Raw genomic sequence first — 22,312 nt, 5'->3', positions numbered from 1 at the left:
AAATAAAAAAAGTACAACATCATTTATAAAAGCTATGGAGGACGAGATTCTCATACTCATTAAAAAATATTACAAAGTCCCTGCCATGTGCCAGACACTGCTAGGCGCAGTTCTACTGTCATGAAGCTTGAAGTTTGCTGATAAACTGGCGATTACATTTAGCTAGATTTTTTTTTTTTTTAAGAGAGATAAAGAACAGAGCACTTCAGGGAATATATAGGACACATTTAAGCCATACCTGGGGTGTTAAGTGATTTCTAAATTGTTACTTGTTACAAGAAGATGTGGCCAGAACTTTCTTCTTTGTAACCTAAGGCTCTTTCTTTCTTTCATCCAACATTTTTTTTTATTGTGCTCATATCATACACCAGGTATGTATTATACCATAATTGAATTTTATATTTCTATATATTTCTCTCTATATATTTTATATATCTATATATTTCTCTATATATATTTCTATACAATTACTTGTGAAAAAAAATTCTCTAGTACTGTTGGTAGCCATATGTTTGAGCTGTCCACCTCTTTTAAAGTGCTTTGCAGACACTTAATGTTTACTGGATTAATTGATATTAATCTGAACACCAGAGAGCAAAAGCGTATTTAAATAAAAGAGTATTTCTCATCAGGTCTGTTCAATAGAATATTTTTCGTGCTGATGGAAATATTTTTGCACATTTGCACATAGCTACATAGACAGGTGAGTACTTAAAATGTGCCTTAGGAGTTCACTGAGCCAAGCTTTGAGAACAGGTGGGTTTCCGATCTCTCCTGAAGGTGCAGACTGCTTGGTAAGTGCTATTAAATGTCTACATGCTGAGCTGTTGAATGCCACCGGTAATAATAAATACGACTACATAGTGGCAAGCCATAATTAGCGCCTCACTTGCTGAATAGTAATCAATTCCGCATCCTGGCATCCTGACAGACGGACAGCTCCAAGGGGTGAGAAGTTCCTAATTCCACCTACTTTCGAGCACAGTTGCAGCAGTCCATCATCCCGAACTGCATCACGGATCTTGTAGTTCAACTTAAGGTGACATCACTGCCGGTGTCGCTTGGGAGTAGGCTTATGGCTACAGATAACTTCCGGTATCGCTTTGTCTTCTGGGAATTGTAGTCCACGGACCCTTGTTGGACTTCAATACTCGATGTTTGGGAACTACAACTCCCTGCTGTCCGAGAGACACACCGGGCGTAGTCAGTGAGCTTTGCGATTGCCTCAGCAAGTGTGAAGTGTGTGCTTTGGTGTCTTGAGAGGCTAGACTTCCACGAGTGGGAGGGAAAAGTTGGACCTACATCTCTGAGGGGTTCATTGGGCAACTGTACTGGATCTTCAGTCGTTTGGGCGGCGCCATGGCGGTGAGTTTGGGCGGGAAGAGCGTCCTCAGGTTCGGGCCCTGGAACCCAGCTGGTAGGGAACTCTGGTCTCAGCACATGCTGCCTGTCGCTGAGAAAGGGACATCCCTTTCTGAAAGACGCCTTTCCCTCGCGTGAGGCAGGGCTTTCTTAGAGAATCAGTTTGCTTCTCTCGCTAGTTGAGCCGGGAACTTACTGTCTTCCCTTTACATTGCCTACTTGAATTCCGAATGCGGAGTTTGATCGAGTTTTTAATTAATACAGAGGTAAAGAAGAAAGAACATTTAACGTTTCAACAACAGCAAGAATCGGGCATCTCACCGTGAATATGTTTAGTGCCCCCGAAGCACTGACTTTTAAATATAACCCAAATTTAAAATTAAGCAGCTGGGCCCTGTCGTACAAATCTTGTAATCTGAGGTACTTTGGAGACTGAAGTAAGAGGACTGAAAATGAAAGGTTTGCGTGGACTACCGAATGAGTTCAGAACAAAACCGAATACATAAGAAGTGAGAAGGGATCGGGAAGGCTGGAGAGATGTCTCAGCGGTTAAGAGCACTGACTGCTTTTCCAGAGGTCCTGAGTTCAATTTCCAGCAACCACATGGTGGCTCCCAACCATCTGTAATGGGCATCGGACGCCCTCTTCTGCTGTGTCTGAAGACAGTGACAGTGTACTCACATGAAATAAATAAATAAATAAACAAGCAAATAAAAGGGATCAGAGATAGCTTAGTTGTAGAGTTTTTACTTAGCTTGATCAAGGTTCAATCTCCAGTACTGGGGAGTGGTATGGGGTGGGGAATTAAATAGCTTATCAGGAAAGAGCCACTGGCTTTCAGAATTTGAGGTATTTAGTCTTTGAGACTTCTTGAGCACGGTGGAGTTTAGAAGCAGTTTTTCTTCCTGCTATGTACCCAGGTGCAGGAGCAGAACTGACTGGGAAGGGTGTTTCCAGGTAAGAACAATGACAAGAGGAACTGGAGCTAGAAATGACAGCTCAGGTGCATCCAGAGAGGCAGTGAAAAAAATAGGACTGGGTGGGCCTGCAGGCTGAGGATTGGTGAAAAAGTAGAAGATCCTATAGGATTGAAGAGTTTTTGGAGCTAGATCTTTCTTTTCTTTTCTTTCTTTCTCTCTCTCTCTCTCTTTCTTTCTTTCTTTCTTAGGTGGGCCTGAAACTCAGTGTAGCTCTTTTTGCTTCTCTTTCTATAGGGGGCTGGATTCCAGGGCTGCAGTATTGTATCTGGCTTAAAAGTAACTCATTTGTCCTCTTCAGACAATCATGGGTTTTCCCTTCCTTTCTTCCTTCTCTTTCTTCCTCCTTCCCTTCCTTTTCACCTCCCTCCCTTCCTTCCTCCTCTTTCTCTGCCTTTTTTTTTTTTTTTTGGAGGTGTTGTTGGAATTTGAACCCAGTGCCCTTGCATATGCTAGGCAAAGTGGCCTACCATTATGTTGCATTCCCATCCTGAAAGAACTATTTATAGTCATTGTAAAATCTTTTGAAGTGATTTTACACATGGATATTAATATCCAACGTTATGAGAGAAGTAGTGTTTTATATATATAGAGAGAGGTTGAGAGAGAGTGAGAGAGCACCAGACAGGAAAAACTACAAGAAAAGAGGCAGTGACTAATTTCTTCATTTTTATTCTGGTGATGTGTGTGTTTCTGATCTTGCAAGGTTAAATATCTGTAAGTAAAAAGTAATATAATTTGTATTCATTCACCACCTTGCAGTTTACAAAGGACTGTTCTGCCCCAAACAGCTTGGTGCACTGAACTATTAGACTGAAAACCCAATAGAACTTATTTAGGGTTCTGTATCTAGGAGGAGGTGGAGCCCAGGGTATGGTCAGGATAACAAGAGAAAGCAGAAGTGGGGGTAAGATGACAGTATCTCACTGTTTTCACCATTTGCTGGCTAGCTGTCTCAAGTTCAGATTTGGTGTCTTGAAAATGACGGTTCATCCTTCTCGGTGATGTAAGATTGAGATGATGTTTATAAGAGTGTCCTAGTAACTGTAGAATAGCAGGGCCTGGTACTGCACATCTTAATCCCAACATATCAGAGGAAGAGGCAGGAGGTTCTCTAGGAGTTCCAGGGCAGTCTGGCCTGCATAGCGCACAAGGCTGGCCAGGGCTGCATAGTGAGACCATTATTTGCAAAAGAAAACAACAGAAAACTCAAACCACAAGCAAAATAAATGAACTGCAGAATACCATGGATAAGAAGAGATTTATTATTTGTTTCATGCTAGCATCGAAAGCAGAATTCAGTATGCACTGGAGTATAGTAGAGGTAGGTTAGTTATTAAGCTGTTTTACAGTCCAAATGAGAATCTCAGGCATTTCCAATCTTTTGACATTTGTGACATGACTATCATCTACAGAGTTTGTGTGTGAGAATTGTTCAATGCAGTTATTAAACATAACATTAAAAAAATCTTAGTTTTTTTAAAGTAACTTTATGATTTTGTGTTGGATCACCTTCACTTTTCTTTCTGATTTATTATTAGATATTTTCTTATATACATTTCAAATGCTATACCGAAAGTTCCCTATACCCTCCCTTCACCCTGCTCCCCTACCCACCCACTCCCACTTCTTGGCCCTGGCGTTCCCCGTACTGAGGCATATAAAGTTTGCAAGATCAAGGGGCCTCCCTTCCCAATGATGGCTGACTAGACCATCTTCTGCTACATATGCAGCTAGAGACATGAGCTCTGGGGGTACTGGTTAGTTCATATTGTTGTTCCACCTATAGGGTTGCAGACCCCTTCAGCTCCTTGGGTACTTTCTCTAGCTCCTCCATTGGGGGTCCTGTGTTCCATCCAATAGATGACTGTGAGCATCCACTTCTCTATTTGCCAGGCATTGGCATAGCCTCATACGAGACAGCTATATCAGGGTCCTTTCAGCAAAATCTTGCTGGCATGTGCAATAGTGTCTGGGTTTGGTTGCTGATTATGGGATGGATCCACGGGTGGGATAGTCTCTGGATAGTCCATGCTTTCGTCTATCTCTTCCCTGGTGGTCTAGTGGTTAGGATTCAGTACTCTCACCTTCACTTTTCTAAGTATTCGTGTAGTCTATTAAATACCAGCAGTATGGTGACAGCATTACATTGCAGTGCCTAATTTCCTCTGTCTTTGTGTCTATCTGTCTACCTGGGACAATGCCTCTCTTTGTAACCCTGTCCTGGAATACATGTAGCTAAGACTAGCCTGAAACTCAAGGTCATCATCCTCTCTCAGCCTCATGGTGAGTGCTGGGATTATAGGCATGCCCCACTATATCCAGCTTGTATTTACATTTAAAAAGGGATTTATAATTTTTTACCCATTGATTTGAAGTAGATAGGTAATAACTGATTTTCTGTATGAGCAGAACTCTCTTCATCTAGTTATATACTCAACAAACAGGCAGTGAGCATCTTTTCGGTCAGCCCCGTTACATGATGTGAGTTAAGTCATCAGGTAGAGGCCTAGTGATTCAACCCAATGGGGTTTTGCAATATGATACGTTCTAAGGGTTGGGCACAGATTAGGTAAAAAGTGGAGATGCTGAGCACAACTTGAATGCTACCAGAACTCTTGCCTATCTTTTGTTTGTTTGTTTTCTTTTCTTCAATGAAAACAGGTTTTTTTGTTTGTTTGTTTGTTTTGTTTATTTGATTCCTAGAAACTATATATGTCGAGGTACCATATAACGTTTCAGTGTATGCATACATTGTGATCAGGTGAAACATCTATTTCCTCAAATTTAACTACTTCATAGTGCTATTAGTCTGACCTTTTCTTCTAGTTCGTTGTTGTGAGTCTAGGTAGATGATCATTTTGGTGTTTAAAGACAGGGTTTCCCTTTGTAGCAGTCCTGGACCTCACTGTAGACCAGGCTGGCCTTGAATTCACACAGGTCCATCTGCCTCTGCCTTCCGAGTGCCCGGATTCAAGGTGTGCGCCACCCCTTCTGGGCTCAGTAACTACATTTTAGAATCTTGTTCCTTTACATTTGAAGGTAGGTGTGGGGAATTTGAGCTGTCAGTGAGCAGCTTGGTTCTTTGTGAACCTGACTTCTTTTTTTCCTCTTAGTTTTTCACACAGGGTCTCATGTAGCCCAGGCTGGCCTCAGGCTTGCTGTGTGGCCGAGAGTGAACTTGACTATTTGGGCCTCTTACTTCCTCGTCCTAAGTGCCGGGATTACAGGCATGTACTAGCGTCCCTGGCTCTTACTATTTAAAGCAAGCTCTGTTGTCTTTTTGTGTTTCATAGGAAAGAAAAGGAACAGCCAAAGTAGACTTCTTGAAGAAGATTGAGAAAGAAGTCCAGCAGAAATGGGAAGCTGAGAAAGTGTTTGAAGTCAATGCCTCTTCCCTGGAGAAGCAGAAGCAGAGCAGGTGAGTCCCAGGAGCCTCGGGTTAACTGCCCCAGGAAGAGGGAGGTGAGAAAGTGAGATAATGTCTGAGTGGGCTGAAGGTGCCGTGTTCTATGAGTAGTCAAGGCAACTCTCTCTATGGAATTCCTAGAGTTTGTTCTTATTAAAATGTAAAACAAAATAAAATAAAACACCCAAAAATCTCATTTATCAGTGTGTGTGTGTCATGACATGTGTGGAGGTCAGAGGACAACTTGCAGGAGTCAGTTCTCTTCTACTGTGTGGGTTCTGAGGACTGACTTTGAGCCTTACTTAGCCTGCTGATCCATCACACCAGCCGATTCAGATTTTTAAAATTAGCATTTTTCACATTTTGACAAAGGAGAATGTTCTGAAGTTTTATATTTACTGACTGATACAAGGAAAGGGTTGTTGTTGTTGTTGTTGTTGTTGAGAGATTCTTACTGATAATTACCTCCAATACAAATACAATTTTGTAGGGTAACTGTGTTTGTTGATCTTATTTCATAAAAAGTATATTATTTTGATACTAAGATAATTTTGAGACAAATTGTAGACTGATGATTGGAGGAAACATATTGCAAAGTAATTGTCCTCTCAAAGAATGCTGCAAAAGCTGGGCATGGTGGTGCATGCTATTAAACCCAGCACTCAGGAGGCAGAGACAGGCACATCTCTGAGTTTGAGGCCAGCCTGGTCTACAGAGTGAATTCCAGGACAGCAGGGCTACACAGAGAAACTCAAAAAAAGAAAACAAAACCAACCCCCCCCCCAAATACTAACTAACAAACAAACAAACAAACAAATCCACAGTAAATCTATGTTAAATACTCAATTTGGATATGTTGCCATGTATTCATGTCAGGCATGGTGGCATACACCTTTAATCCTAGCACTTGTGAGGCAGGCACATCTTTAGTTCCAGGCAAGCCTTGTTTATAAAACAATTCTGGACAGCCAGACCTACATAGAGAAAATCCTGTCTCAAAAAACAAAACAAAAGAAAAATACTTGTGTTCAGATAACAGTGGTGGTGGCTAACTGAATTTTCTGTGTGCTAGGCAAGACTATATTATTCTCATTGAACCTTAAGAATTTTTTATGTTTATTTATGATTATTTTTTCTGGGTGTTTATGGGAATTTTGCCAGCATGTCTGTCCATGCGCCATGTGGGTGGGCATATAGAGGCTAGAAGAGGGTGTCAGATCGCTTGGGACGTTGTGAACAACTGCCATGTGAGTGCTGGGAACTGAGCGGATGCTCTTAACCTTTCCAGTTCCTTTATTTTATTTTATTTTTTATATTTGGATTTTCAAGCAGAGAGAGTTTCTCTGGGTAATCCGGGTTGTCCTAGAACTCTGTAGACCAGGCTGGTCTCGAATCCAGAAATATGCTTAACAACTTTTTAAGGTGAAAATTTTTTTTTTTTATTACCTCTATTTTTTTTTTTTTTTTTTTTTTTTGGTTTTTCGAGACAGGGTTTCTCTTTATAGCTCTGGCTGTCCTGGAGCTCATTTTGTAGACCAGGCTGGCCTCGAACTCAGAAATCCGCCTGCCTCTGCCTCCCGAGTGCTGGGATTAAAGGCGTGCGCCACCACGCCCGGCTATTTTTTTTTTTTTTTTGGTTTTTTGAGACAGGGTTTCTCTGTGTATCCCTGGCTGTCGTGGAACTCACTTTGTAGACCAGGCTGGCCTCGAACTCAGAAATCCACCTGCCTCTGCCTCCCGAGTGCTGGGATTAAAAGCGTGCGCCACCATGCCCCGCTATTTTTTTCTTTTTTTAATAGTCCAGCCGTTACCTCCTTCCTAGTCCCCCTTGCCACAGTTCCTTATCCCATTCCTCCTACCTCCTGTCTCTGAGAGGATGTCCGCACCCCCACACCCCCCAGGCATCTGCATTTCCTGGGGCCTCAAGTCTCTCAAGGGTTAGGTGTGTCTTCTCTCACTGAGGCCAAATCAGGCAGTTCTCTGCTGTGTGTCAGGACTCAAATCAGCTAGTGTATGCTGCCTGGTTGGTGACTCAGTGTCTGAGAGGTCTCAGAGGTTCGGGTTAGTTGAGACTGCTGGTCTTCCTCTGGGTTGCTCTCCTCCTCTTCTTAGCCCTGGCTGTCCTGGAACTCACTTTGTAGACCAGGCTGGCCTCGAACTCAGAGATCCACCTGCCTCTACCTCCCGAGTGCTGGGATTAAAGACATGCGCCACCACCCCCGGTGCCTTCCCCTAATTCAACCACAGGCGTCCCTGACTTCAGTCCATTGGTTGGGTCTAAATGTCTGTATCTGTCTCAGTCAGCTGCTTGTTGGGCCTCTTGGAGGACAGCCATGCTAGGCTCCTGTCTATGAGCACACCATAGCCTCAGTAATAGTGTCAGGCCTTGGAGCCTCCCCTTGAGCTGGGCCAGTCACTAGACCTCCTTTCCCTCAGTCTTCTCTTCTCTGTTTTTGTCCTTGCAGTTCTTTTAGACAGGAACAATTCTGGGTCAGAGGTTTTTTTTTTTTTTTTTTAATGTTTTTTAATTAGGTATTTTCTTCATTTACATTTTAAATGCTAAAATGCTATCCCAAAAGTCCCCCATACCCTCCCCCACCCACTTCCCTACCCACCCACTCCCACTTCTTGGCCCTGGTGTTCCCCTGTACTGGGGCATATAAAGTTTGTAAGACCAAGGGGCCTCTCTTCCCAATGATGGCCGACTAGGCCATCTTCTGCTACATATGCAGCTAGAGACACAAGCTCTGGGGGTACTGGCTAGTTCATATTGTTGTTCCACCTATAGGGTTGCAGATCCCTTTAGCTCCTTGGGTACTTTCTCTAGCTCCTCCATTGGGGGCCTTGTGATCCATCCAATAGTTGACTGTGAGCATCCACTTCTGTGTTTGCCAGGCACTGGCATCGTCTTACAAGAGACAGCTATATCAAGGTCCTTTCAGCAAAATCTTGCTGGCATATGCGATGGTGTCTGCGTTTGGAGGCTATTATGGGATGGATGGGTCAGAGTTTTTGACTGTGGAATGGCAACCCCATGCCTTCACTTGATGCCCTGTCTTTCTACTGGAGGTAGACTCTACGAGTGAGTTCCCTTTCCCTACTGTCGGGCATTTCATCTAAGGTTCCTCCCTTTGAGTCCTAAGAGTCTCTCACCTCCCAGGTCTCTGGGTCTTTCTAGAGGGTCTCCCCACCTCCCCTGTTTTGTTTTGTTTTGGAACAAGGTCTCACGCTGTGTCAGGATGGCCTCAAACTTGCCCTATATTACAGAGTGACCCGAGTTGATCTGTCTCTATCTTCTCTATCTAGGATTACAGGCATGTGTCACCATGCTTAATCTACGTGATGTTGAGGATTAGACCCAGGGCTTTGGGTCCCCTGGGAATGCACTTTACTAAGTTATCCCTAACGTGATAAACAATGTTTTTGTTTTGTTTTGTTTTTAAACTATGTATTTTTATATATGGTGAAGCAGGTACAGAGAGGCTAAATAAATATCTCAAAGTTGATAAGACTTCACAGGCTACGAGTCTTTTGTACTCCCCCCTACCTTTTTTGTTTGTTTTTTCTTTTTTTTTTTTTTAAAGGTTTATTTATTTTATATATGTGAGCACACTGTAGCTGTCTTCAGATGCACCAGAAGAGGGCATCAGATTCCATTACAGATGGTTGGAGCCACCATGTAGTTGCTGGGAATTGAACTCAGGACCTTTGGAAGAGCAGTCAGTGCTCTTAACCACTGAGCCATCTCTCCAGCGTTGTTTGTTTGTTTTTTTTTTTTTTTTTGGTTTTTCGAGACAGGGTTTCTCTGTGTAGCCCTGGCTGTCCTGGAACTCACTCTGTAGACCAGGCTGGCCTCGAACTCAGAAATCCACCTGCCTCTGTCTCCCAAGTGCTGGGCGTTGTTTGTTTTTAAGACAGGGTCTCTCTATTATGTAGCTCTGGATGTTTTGGAACTTGCTGTGTAGAGATCATGCTGGCTCTGCCTTCCCAGTGCCGGAATTAAAGGCATGGCCTCCACACCTGGCTCGGCCCTTCTAAGTGTGAACCAGGCAAGCCCAGCTTAGTTTCTGATACCTGATGAAATCACAGTGAGATTGTAGACTGCTTTTAGGGCTGACTAATTCTAAAATCCATCCTCTTGACTTACTACTTAGCTGTACTCTAATGGAGTGCCTGAGTATGATAGACTTGCTGGCCTGTGTTATCTGTTGTTAAACCTTAACCTACTGCTCATTGCAGCTGCTGTTAGGTTTTAGGATTTTAGTCCACTTTAAAGAAGTGTAATCAAAAATGAATCACAATAATGCTTTGCTCAGTAAAAGAACATGCTGTTGAGATATGCAGCAGTGTTGAAGAAAATGGTTAATATTGTGAAGAGGAAATTGTAAAAGTCTTCATGAAGCATACTATGCTTTATGTAAAATTCACGAGTGAGCCACACTGAGTGATACATTGTCGAAGATCATATGCATATTTGTAAACTATGGAAAAAGAAGAGAATGACCTAAACCCAACTAGAGGTTGCCGGTTTTTCCCTTGTGGGGAGGAGAGAGCACACATGGTGCCATCACTGAGTTATTACTTGGAGGGTGCATTTGTAAGTGCTCAGTTATGTTACACACCATAATAACACGAACATTTATTTAGGCTGGGCGATGGTGGCGCACGCCTTTAATCCCAGCACTTGGGAGGTAGGCGGATTTCTGAGTTCAAGGCCAGCCAGGTCTACAGAGTGAGTTCCAGGACAGCCAGGACTACACAGAGAAACCCTATCTCTAAAAACTAAAAAAAAAAAAAAAAAAAGAAAAAGAAAATTTATTTAATTTTTTTTTTTTTTTTTGGTTTTTCGAGACAGGGTTTCTCTGTATAGCCCTGGCTGTCCTGGAACTCACTTTGTAGACCAGGCTGGCCTCGAACTCAGAAATCCGCCTGCCTCTGCCTCCCGAGTGCTGGGATTAAAGGCGTGAGCCACCACGCCCGGCTAAATTTTTTTTTTTTAACAAAAAAAACAAGGCATCAGTATGTAGCCCTGGCTGACCTGGGAGCTCACTGTTTATATAAGAGATCTCTAGCCCTTGCTTTCTGTCACTTATAAATGCACCATTTATGCTGTGTGATATAAATCCATAGGTAACAAATACTTCTTGTGACAAAGGAAGATAGTCTGAGACATAAAACAGTCATTTATGAATAAATGATATTTTCAAAGTCAACCTTATTTGAATTGTTGGAGACCTTTTAATTCCAGGTTTATAAACTTAATATCTTTTTTGAGACAGTTTTACTTTGTAGCTTTAGCCCAGAATGTTCTATTTGAGCCATGCTGGGCTCAAGAGCTATCCCTGCTTTTGACTCCTGAGTGGTGGGATTAAAGGCATGTGCCACCCTGGCCAGCCTAAACTTGCCGTCAAAAGACAGGTAAACTTTACTTTGGTTTTAAAAAGATTTTCTTTTTGTATTCTGTCTATGAGTTGCTTTGCCCGCCTATAACTGTACCAGTGAGTGCAGTACCAGCAGAGATCAGAAGACTTACAGGTGAATGTGAGCTGTCGTGTGTGTGCTGAGAACCCAACCTGGGTATTCTTATGAGAGCAGCAATTGCTCTTACACACTGAGCCGTCTCTCCAGCTCCTCAAGTAACCATCCTCTAAACAGAGTACTTACATAGCCAAGCCTCTTCTCCACCCATCGTCTAGAATGAAAGAAGTGTAACGTTCTCTTTTCTCCGTGATTATTTTGCAGCAAGGGCAAATACTTTGTCACCTTCCCATATCCATACATGAATGGACGCCTTCATTTGGGACACACGTTTTCCTTATCCAAGTGTGAGGTAAAGCTCTAAGTTTACTAAGATGGGATCGGGAGATCTATAGTAAATCCCAGGTTGAAGAAAACTGTATAGAATGCATAGAATTTATTTCCTATTAAATTCAAATTCTTACTTTTTTTTTTAGTTAGGTATTTACTTCATTTACATTTCCAATGCTATCCCAAAATTTCCCCTCCCCGCTCCCCCCCCTCCCACTTCTTGGCCCTGGCGTTCCCCTGTACTTAGGCAGATAAAGTTTGCACGACCAATGGGCCTCTTTTTCCACTGATGGCTGACTTGGCCATCTTCTGATACATATGCAGCTAGAGACATGAGCTCTGGGGGTACTGGTTAGTTCATATTGTTGTTCCACCTATAGGGTTGCAGATCCCTTTAGCTCCTTGGGTACTTTATCTAACTCCTCCATTGGGGGCCCTGTGATCTATCCAATAGCTGACTGTGAGCATCCACTTCTGTGTTTGCTGGGCCCTGGCATAGCCTCACAAGAGACAGCTATATCTGGGTCCTTTCAGCAAAATCTTGCTAGTGTATGCAATGGTGTCAGCAAGGAGAAAGTAGGGAAAAGCCTGGAAGATATGGGTACAGGGGAAAAATTCCTGAATAGAACAGCAATGGCTTGTGCTGTAAGATCGAGAATCGACAAATGGGACCTCATAAAATTGCAAAGCTTCTGCAAGGCAAAAGACACCGTCAATAAGACAAAAAGGCCACCAACAGATTGGGAAAGGATCTTTACCTATCCTAAATCAGATAGGGGACTAATATCCAATATATATAAAGAACTCAAGAAGGTGGACTCCAGAAAATCAAATGACCCCATTAAAAAATGGGGCTCAGAGCTAAACAAAGAATTCTCACCTGAGGAATACCGAATGGCAGAGAAGCACCTGAAAAAATGTTCAACATCCTTAATCATCAGGGAAATGCAAATCAAAACAACCCTGAGATTCCACCTCACACCAGTCAGAATGGCTAAGATCAAAAATTCACGTGACAGCAGATGCTGGCGAGGATGTGGAGAAAGAGGAACACTCCTCCATTGTTGGTGGGATTGCAAGCTTGTACAACCACTCTGGAAATCAGTCTGGCTGTTCCTCAGAAAATTGGACATAGTACTACTGGAGGATCCCACAATACCTCTCCTTGGCATATATCCAGAAGATGTTCCAACCGGTAAGAAGGACACATGCTCCACTATGTTCATAGCAGCCTTATTTATAATAGCCAGAAGCTGGAAAGAACCCAGATGCCCCTCAACAGAGGAATGGATACAGAAAATGTGGTACATTTACACAATGGAGTACTACTCCGCTATTAAAAAGAATGAATTTGTGAATTTCCTAGGCAAATGGATGGACCTGGAGGGCATCATCCTGAGTGAGGTAACCCAATCACAAAAGAACTCACATGAGATGTACTCACTGATAAGTGGATATTAGCCCAAGATATAAGACACAATTTGCTAAACACATGAAACTCAAGAAGAACGAAGACCAAGTGTGGATACTTTGTCCCTTCTTAGAATTTGGAACAAAACACCCATGGAAGGAGTTACAGAGACACAGTTTGGAACTGAGATGAAAGGATGGACCATCTAGAGACTGCCATATCCGGGGATCCATCCCATAATCAGCCTCCAAACGCTGACATCATTACATACACTAGCAAATTCTTTTTTTTTTTTTTTTAAAGATTTATTTATTTATTATATGTAAGTACACTGTAGCTGTCTTCAGACATTCCAGAAGAGGGCGCCAGATCTCGTTGCGGATGGTTGTGAGCCACCATGTGGTTGCTGGGATTTGAACTCTGGACCTTTGGAAGAGCAGTCGGGTGCTCTTACCCACTGAGCCATTTCACCAGCCCCAAATTCTTACTTTTAAAGAGTAATTTTGGTAGTTGAATTTTTATGGTTTTGGTTGCATACCATATGTATATTCGTTCAGTGGTCTAGACGTGTGCATGTTCAAAATTTGTGTGTTGGTGGAAAACATTAAAAGGATAGTGCACTAGAGTTGTTCAGTGACGGAATGTCTGGTGTTCTAAAGCTGGGAAGAGAGAAATAGTGCTGCTGTTAAAGTTAGCATTTTGTGTACATCTACCATTTATGTCTATCACTGAGATTTGACTTCCTTCCTGCAGTTTGCAGTAGGATACCAGAGATTAAAAGGAAAAAGCTGTCTGTTTCCCTTTGGGTTACACTGTACCGGTATGCCTATTAAGGTAAGATTGCATAGAGGGCTGGTTCTTCTCTTTAGCTTAGAGTAACAGTAATGCCAGATCCTTAGTCTTCGAATTGGATTTTCACATTATACCAAATGAGTTGAATTTGTTATAGTGGAAATTAATTACAAAAACATCAGAAGGGCCAGTGAGGTGGCTTGATGGGTAAAGCACTTGCCAAGCAAGCCTGAAGGCCTAAGTTTGGAGGCCCAGAATCCACCTAAAAGCGGAACATGCAAACGTATACTAAGTTCACTGTGCCTCTTCCAGGGCATGGGAGCACAAAATCGCCAGAAGCTCGGGGTCAGTTAGCCTGGCATGTGGAGCAGTCAATAAGAAAGCTTATCTCAAGATGGAGGCCCAGGACCGACCTGGGGTTGTCCACACATGTGCTCATGCATGTGTCCATACACACTACCTGAAGAAGAGCTTAAGTAAAAGTATACATTAGGCAAGGCAGGTGTGCTCCTCTGGAGGTTGACACAAAAGGACACTGAGGGTTTAAGGCCAATCCGAACCACACTGTGTGAGCCTGTCTCAGCGAGAAGGAAAAGCACACAGAACACAGAAATGCACAAGAGATTTCTGTTTGTTTTTCGATGTGTTTTGAGTAATTTATACTTTCATATCTGTTGGAATTGGGTAATTACTTTTAACAAGTAACATGTACAGTGATGTATACATTTGTACACACAGAACGACAAGATAATATATATCATATTGTGACCAATTTTGCAAGTTTGTATCTTCTTTTGTTGCTGGTGCATGGCCATGCACACCTTTAATTGCAGCACTTGGGAGGCAGATGCCGGTGGATGTCTTATGAGTTTGAGGTCAGCATGATCTACACAGAGACTTTCAGGCCAGCCAGGTCCACAGTGATACCCTGTCTCAAAAAAACCAATCCTAGCACTCAGGAGGCAGAGGCCAGCTGATCTGAGTTTGCAGTAGCCTGGTCTCTACATAGTGAGTTCCAGGCCAGCCAGATCTACATAGTGAGACCCTCTCTCAAAAACAAAAATCAAAACAAAACAAAACAAAAGCTTATTTTAGAGGTAATTCCCAACGGAAAATGGATCAGAAAACTAGAATTTAAAAGATTCTTTTCTCTTTTTTTGAGACAAATACCTACAAAGACACTTTGTAGGCTATGGCTGTTCTGGAACTCATGTAGACCAGGGCTAGCCTGAACTCACAGAGCTCCTCCTTCCTCTGCCTTCTGAGTGTTGAGATTAAAGGCAGGAGTAATCACAACTGGCTGAAAACAATTTTAAAAGTAATAGAATTAGGATTTTTTTTTTTTTTTTTTTTTTTTGCTAAGTTGACAATTTCTCATGTAGCCTTGAACTTGCTGTGTAGCGTGGATGACCTGCCTCTGTCTCCTAAGGGCTGGAAATACAGGTGGCACCGTCATGCCTTGCATATGTGGTGCGGGGTTGTAGAACCCAGGGCTGAGTGGCTGAGGTGAGCACTGTGATGCCCAAGCTGTACCCCAGCCCAGGAACTTCTTATTCCCTAGCCTGTTGTTTTGGCAGATGTCCGACTTGCAGAGAGGTGAAAGAATGGCACGGGAATACATAATACTTACAGTCTGCTGCCTTTCTTTGTTTGTAATGTGCATCTCTTTCCCATAGTCTGGATCTCACTTGTAGCATGCATCTTTCTTTCCCTTATAGCATGCATCTGTCTTGTAGTGTGTCCCCCTCTGGAGAGCAAGGTCACTCTGTGCATCACTGCAGTCATGTCATCTCCTTTTGACTTAGCATGATGTGATATGTCACCTTCTACTCTGTTGTTAGATTTCTTTGGTCATCTCAGGATGGCTGCATTTTTAGTTTTTTTTGTGGGTTGGGCTTTAGACTTTTCAGTTGGATTAGATACTTTGAAAAGATACTACATAGACGGCATAAACTTCCCACTGTGTCACATCAGAAAGCACACAATGGCAGCCTGTCCATTTTAGTAATATTAAATATTAATAGTAATATTAAAACATGTGACAGAGTTCCTCATTCTAAGGGCATCTTCTTTTGTAATTTAAAAGTAGCCTAGCCATGAGATGGTGGTGTACGCTTTTATTTTAGTACTCGGGAGGCAGAGGCAGGTGAATCTCTGAGTCCGAGGCCAGCCTGGTCTACAGAATGAGTTGCAAGATTGCCAGGGCTACACAGAGAAACCCTATCATGGAAAAAAAAGTTTTGGGGGACAATGGGACTATAATTGTGAACTTCTGGATGCCCTAGTATTCAGTAACCTGTGGTTTGAACATCTTTTGATGATCCTGGCTTACTTTAATTACTGTATTTGTGTCTGCAAAATGATTTATTTATTTATTTATTTATTTATTTATTTATTTTGTATATGTGTGTGGTATGGGGAGCTGAATCCAGTATTTGTTCTCTAACACTGGGTCACACCTTCACACCAATGGTAGTGACTCGTTCCTTTCAGTACTGGATTTTGAGGCAGGGTCTTATTTTACAAGTAAGTAGTCTCCATACCTCGATTACATTCATATTTCTTTCTATTTAATTTTTTAAAAGATTTATTTATTATTCTATCTAAGTACACTGTAGCAGTCTTCAGATGTACCAGAAGAGGGCATCAGATTTCATTATGGATGGTTGTGAGCCACCATGTGGTTGCCGGGATTTGAACTCAGGACCTTCAGAAGAGCAGTCGGTGCTCTTAACCACTGAGCCATCTCTCCAGCCCTCTGTTTAATTTTTATGTTGAGACAGTATTGTTAAATTGCCCAGGATGGCCTTGAGCTTGCAATCCCCCTGCCTCAGCCCCCAGAACAGCTGTTATGTGCCCCACTAGGTTCAGTTCAGATAATACCTTTCTAGTTGTATCTTGCTTATGGACTGACACTCTTCTGGATGTGAGAGCTCTTCCTTACTCTCAAAATTTCAGTCCTGTCTTTTCGATGGTTTTTCTGTTTTGGAAGTGAACTCATAATATAACTGGGAAGAGCTATGGTGGATAGCACAGTTCTGTAGCTTCTTAGCTTATACCCTTAGATACATCACTTCATGTCAGTGTCTGTTCTCTTACTGTGTGTCCTGTCTACGTAGCAGGGATCCTCATAGCTAATTTCTATTATGCTAGCTCTGGGTAAGCATTTACCTTCCACCACAAAGAAAGTAATCTTTAAAGTGAGAAACTGTTACTAGTATTGTTACCCTATAATGATTGTGTTTTATGTGTCTTTGCGTTTCTGCTGTTCAGTGTATCAGTATACTTCATTGAGTACTGTAGATATTTTTTTTCTTTTTTCTTTTTTTCTTTTTTAAAGATTTATTTATTTATTTAATTTATATGAGTACACTGTAGCTGTACAGATGGTTGTGAGCCACCATGTAGTTGCTAGGATTTGAACTCAGGACCTTCGGAAGAACAGTTAGTGCTCTTAAGCACTGAGCCATCTCTCTAGTTCTTGTTTTTTTCTACTTTTTTTTCCCCAATTTTTTAGTAGGTATTTTCTTCATTTACCTTTCAAAAGTCCCCTATACCCCCCTTTTTTAAAAATTTTTAATATTTTTTATTACGTATTTTCCTCAAACTCCCCCCCTTTTTTTTTTTTTTACTTTTTTTAATCTTTATTTTTTCAGTCTTTTAGTCCAGCCTTTATCACCCCCCTCCCCAGTCCGCCCTCTGATTGTTCCACATCCTTTACCTCCCCTCCCTGCTCCCACTGTAGATAGTGAATAAAATGCAAACTATACCAGTGGATTTTGAGGTGTGTGATTTACATCTTTCCTACAGTGATACTGTATTTAATGATATGTATGTCTATACATATGCTGCACAGCATTTCAGAAAGCCGATTTTAGTTGGCCTTGGAAACAGCATTATCTCCTTGAGTTCTGAACTTGGCTCTCCCTGATGTCTCGGTACAGGCATGCGCTGACAAGCTGAAAAGAGAAATAGAGCTGTATGGCTGCCCTCCTGATTTCCCCGAGGAAGAAGAGGAAGAGGAAGAAAGCAGCGCTAAACCTGGAGATATAGTAGTGAGGGATAAAGCCAAAGGGAAAAAGGTCTGCTGGTCATTATGTTTCGGCTATCTCGGCTGAGCTGATGTTTTCATTGTTTGGTTTATTTGTACATAACCAACATGACACTGTACCTGACACATGAGATGTACTTGGTAATTTAGAGACAGTATTGAATCAGGGCTGTTTAGATGGTTCAGTGGGTAAAGATCTTCCTCCCAGCAGTCCATTGGTTCTCTGGGAGAGAGAGACAGAAGAATCCTTAGAAGCTGTGGGACAGGTACTCTGGAGTCACATCATCGAACAACAAGCAGACCCCGTCTCAAGCAAGCTGGAAGGCTAGAGATGCTTCTAGAGGTTGTCCTGGCTTCCGTGGGTACACCAAAGATACTGATGAGGAGGCACACAAACATGCGTCATACATGTACCCACAAAGATGAAAACTACACTAAATCAAAGGATCCATGTTCTATTCCCGGTTCCCTCATGGTGGCTTATGATCACCATAACTCTAGTCCCTGATCCCCTCTTTTTTTTGCTTCTGGGTACCTGCATGCACACAATACACAGACATCCATGCAGGTAAAACACCTATATACAATATCCATTTTTTAAAAAACTCAAAATTCATCCGGCTTTATTGTTTTCACTCTAATTATATATTGAGTTTCAAGACCGCGTAGAGTTCCAGCATAACCTTTGCCCACCTCCCCTCATGTTGCTCTTCTGTACCTATGATATAGCCGTTCTTCCAAGCAGCTAGCATTAATGCAGTGCTGGATAGTAAACTGAGAGTTCATCTGAAGGTTTTTTTAAGAAGAGGACTTTATTTTTTTTAAAGATTTAGTTTTATTTATGTGTAAGTGTGTGTGTCTTTATGTGGTATGGTATATGCAGATGCTTACAGAGTCTGGAAGAAGGTGTTGAATCCCCTGGAACTGGAGTTACAGGCAGTTGTGAACAGCCTGACATGGTTGCAGGGAATCAAATGTGTATCCTCTGCAACAGTAGTATGCACTCTGAGTTGCTGCGCTATCTCTACCCTTCTTATTTGAATTAGAAATTGTGTGTGTGTGTGGGTGTGTGTGTGTGTGTGTACAAGGGCTACACAGTGAGACCCTTTCTTAAAAAGAAACAAACAGAATTACCTACCAAATGGGATTACTAAATTACAATTACTGTAGTCCTGGGATGCTGAACAGTGGTTGGGCATGCTTTAACAGAGTTTGTGTTTGTTTTCAGAGCAAAGCTGCTGCCAAAGCAGGATCTTCTAAGTACCAGTGGGACATTATGAAATCCCTTGGGCTCTCTGATGAAGACATAGTGAAGTTTTCTGAAGCAGAACACTGGCTTGATTATTTCCCACCACTGGCTGTTCAGGATCTGAAGACTATAGGTTTGAAGGTATGCCATCACCTGCGGTTAAAGAAAAGTAAAAGGCATTTATTTTGGTATCATTTAAAAATATATGGAAAGCTTAAATTTACAATAATATATTCTGGCAGAATGTCACCAGTAATTTGAATTAGATTGGCAACTACTGGGACTTAATGTAAAGAAAAAAAACCTTCAATATCTGTCTTATCAGAATAAATTTATTAGCAAATGGTAGAAAGGGATTTTGTTTAAAGAATATGAAGATACCAGTGTTTAACTTGAGTTTGTTGACTATTACTTAATTATTCCTTTTAAATTTATTATAAATCTTACATGTTAGTTAATATGTAAGAGTGGTTTTATTTTGGTTTTTGTTTTTCTAGACAGTTTTTCTCTGTATCCCTAGCTGACTTGAAACTCTGCAGAACAGGCTGACCTCAAACTCAGAGATCCTCTTGCCTCTGCCTCCTGAGTGTGGGGATTAAAGGTGTGTGCCACCACCCAGCAGGTATGTGTACTTGTCAATTAAACAAAATATTTTAATGATTTATATATGGAACTGGAAATTTTTAAATACACAATCTAGTTTTAAGTTGGAGTAAAGAGTAGGAAGATAAACACCTGACTCATAAGAATCCTTGTTTATAAGAATTATCTTTTTGGGCTGGAGAGATGGCTCAGGGGTTAAGAGCACTGACTGCTTTTCCAGAGGGCCTGAGTTCAATTCCCAGCAACCACATGGTGGCTCACAACCATTTGTAATGGGATCTCATGCCCTCTAGTGGTGTGTCTGAAGAGAGCGACAGTGTACTTATATACATAAAATAAAAAAGAATTATCTTCTCCTGCTCTCCCTCTAGGTAGACTGGCGGCGCTCCTTCATCACCACGGACGTGAATCCTTACTATGATTCCTTTGTCAGGTGGCAGTTTTTAACTTTAAGAGAAAGAAATAAGATTAAATTTGGGAAGCGGTGAGTTCGTTTTCTTTCAGTATAATAAACTAAAAATCATAATTCCTGCATTACAGTTCAGTACATGTGTCCTGTGTCTACCCATCTGTCATCTGTATGCCTGCCTTATCTCTTTTCTCTTTTTCATCACTCTCTTCTTGTTTTGTTGTATCTTTTCTTTATTCTTGCCAGTGTCTTATTTTTTTTATTTTCATATTTTTTGTGTTGAATTTAGGACCCTGTACCTCCTTAACAGGTATTTTGTCACTGAGCTACATTTTCAGGTTCCTACTGGTCAGGGTCTTAATTGCTCTTGAGGTTTTTACTATTTATTTATTTATTTAATTTTCAGCAATTAGAACAGAGAGAATGGGATGATTCTGTTCAGTATTCCTAGCAAACCACTAGCAACATTATTTCATTTGTGTTTTGGCTTATACTTCTATGTGTAGATCAAGTAAAAGTGACTTACACTCGTATGTGACTTGATCTTATGGCTTTGTTTCATGACAGAGGGCTAAGGTTAGTCCGTAGCCTTCAGTGGTGCTCCCTTTCCTGAAGGTGGAGACATTAATAGCTATGCTTACAGACCCACTCATCAAAGCTTGAGTAGAAGATTTCGGCACTGGCTCAGATGATTCCGTTAGCCGTAACTCACACTTGTATGGTATTATTGACATTGATTGACAAATTGCAGAGTAACTTGTATAATATGATGGTATTTACTGCTTATTGCTCTTTTTTTTTTTTTTTTTTTTTTTTTTTTTTTTTTTTTTTAGGTACACTATTTATTCCCCAAAAGATGGACAGCCTTGCATGGATCATGACAGACAAACTGGAGAGGTGATTATCTTGGACACCAAATAGTTACTCTAATACTCTTTAGTGAGGCCACACCAAGAGTACTCTAGTTAGTAGAGGAAGAGTTAATTCCTGTATGCCAGAGTCTATGTCAGAAATTACAGGCAGATCCCTCCATGGCTAGCAGGTTAAATCCATATCTATTCCCTTAGACCTTTGTCTTGTTTATTTGTTTAGGGTGTTGGACCTCAGGAATATACTCTGGTCAAACTGAAGGTGCTTGAACCATATCCATCAAAATTAAGGTAGGTTTGTTAAAAATTATTATTATTGTTATTTTAAATATTTTTAAAGATTTATTTATTTATTTTATATATATGAGTACACTGTAGCTGTACACATGGTTGTGAGCCTTCAAGTAGTTGTTGGGAATTGAATTTAGGACCTCTGCTCGCTCCGGTAGGCCCCGCTTGCTCTTACCCAAAGATTTATTTATTATTATAAATAAGTACACTGGTGCTGTCTTCAGACACACCAGAAGAGGACGTCAGATCTCCTTATGGGTGGTTGTGAGCCACCATGTGGTTGCTGGGATTTGAACTCAGGACCTTTAAAAGAGCAGTCAGTGCTCTTACCCGCTGAGCCATCTCGCCAGCCCTAAAAATTATTATTATTATTATTATTTTGGGGGCTGGGTTTTGCTTTGCAGCCTAGTGCTCTTACCTCAGCCTTCTGGGTACCGAGATTACAGATGCTACTATGTCTGGGTTGATTTATCATTTGAACAATCAGGTAACTATGAGAGAATCCTCATTTTTAATATAAATATGTGGTTTTTTTGTTTTTTGTTTTTTCCTTAGCGGCCTGAAAGGGAAAAATATCTTCCTAGTAGCTGCTACACTCAGACCTGAGACTATGTTTGGGCAGACAAATTGTTGGGTTCGGCCTGATATGAAATACATTGGGTTTGAGACAGCAAATGGAGACATATTCATCTGTACCCAGAGAGCAGCCAGGAATATGTCATACCAAGGCTTCACCAAGCACAACGGAGTGGTGCCGGTTGTGAAGGAGTTAATGGGAGAGGTGAGTTGGGGAGCATACTCTCTGTTTTCATTGTACACTTAGGGGGAAGAGTTACCAGTGAAGCTTGGAGAAACATCAAAACCTTGGTGTTTAGACTATCCGTGAGGGCATGTGTGCAGGGCATTTGTGCTTTGTTGACTTATTACATGTGTCTTGGCTTCAGCAAGCCCCACCCAAGTCAAGGCATAGAGCTAGCTGTCCTAGTGTTCTCTCGAAGGCTCTGCCATGCTGAATCCTCACCCTCCAAAGGGGCCAAAGGGGCCTCTGCCCCTCTTCATCCCTGCTAAGCGCTGTAGTTGA

The 22,312-nt window shown here is 41.6% G+C and overlaps 1 protein-coding gene across 1 annotated transcript in view; it reads left to right on the top strand.

Annotated features, from left to right (window-relative positions):
* Nucleotides 1-1,155: 1,155 nt before the first annotated feature.
* Lars1 (leucyl-tRNA synthetase 1) overlaps nt 1,156-22,312 on the top strand; it is a 63,212-nt gene continuing 42,055 nt past the window's right edge. Inside the window, exons 1-10 of the mRNA XM_021150615.3 lie at nt 1,156-1,365; nt 5,636-5,760; nt 11,491-11,578; nt 13,721-13,801; nt 17,704-17,841; nt 19,039-19,200; nt 20,034-20,146; nt 20,905-20,968; nt 21,164-21,231; nt 21,787-22,012. Of these exons, the coding sequence (XP_021006274.1) occupies nt 1,360-1,365; nt 5,636-5,760; nt 11,491-11,578; nt 13,721-13,801; nt 17,704-17,841; nt 19,039-19,200; nt 20,034-20,146; nt 20,905-20,968; nt 21,164-21,231; nt 21,787-22,012 (1,071 nt within the window). The 5' untranslated portion in view covers nt 1,156-1,359. The remainder of the gene's footprint in view (nt 1,366-5,635; nt 5,761-11,490; nt 11,579-13,720; nt 13,802-17,703; nt 17,842-19,038; nt 19,201-20,033; nt 20,147-20,904; nt 20,969-21,163; nt 21,232-21,786; nt 22,013-22,312) is intronic.

This window comes from Mus caroli, unplaced genomic scaffold, assembly GCF_978045245.1.
Source record: "Mus caroli unplaced genomic scaffold, Mus_caroli_1 scaffold_19, whole genome shotgun sequence".
Taxonomy (NCBI): domain Eukaryota; kingdom Metazoa; phylum Chordata; class Mammalia; order Rodentia; family Muridae; genus Mus; species Mus caroli.
The sequence above is the reverse complement of the archived record's forward strand: the minus strand, read 5'-3'. Positions and strand labels throughout refer to the sequence as shown.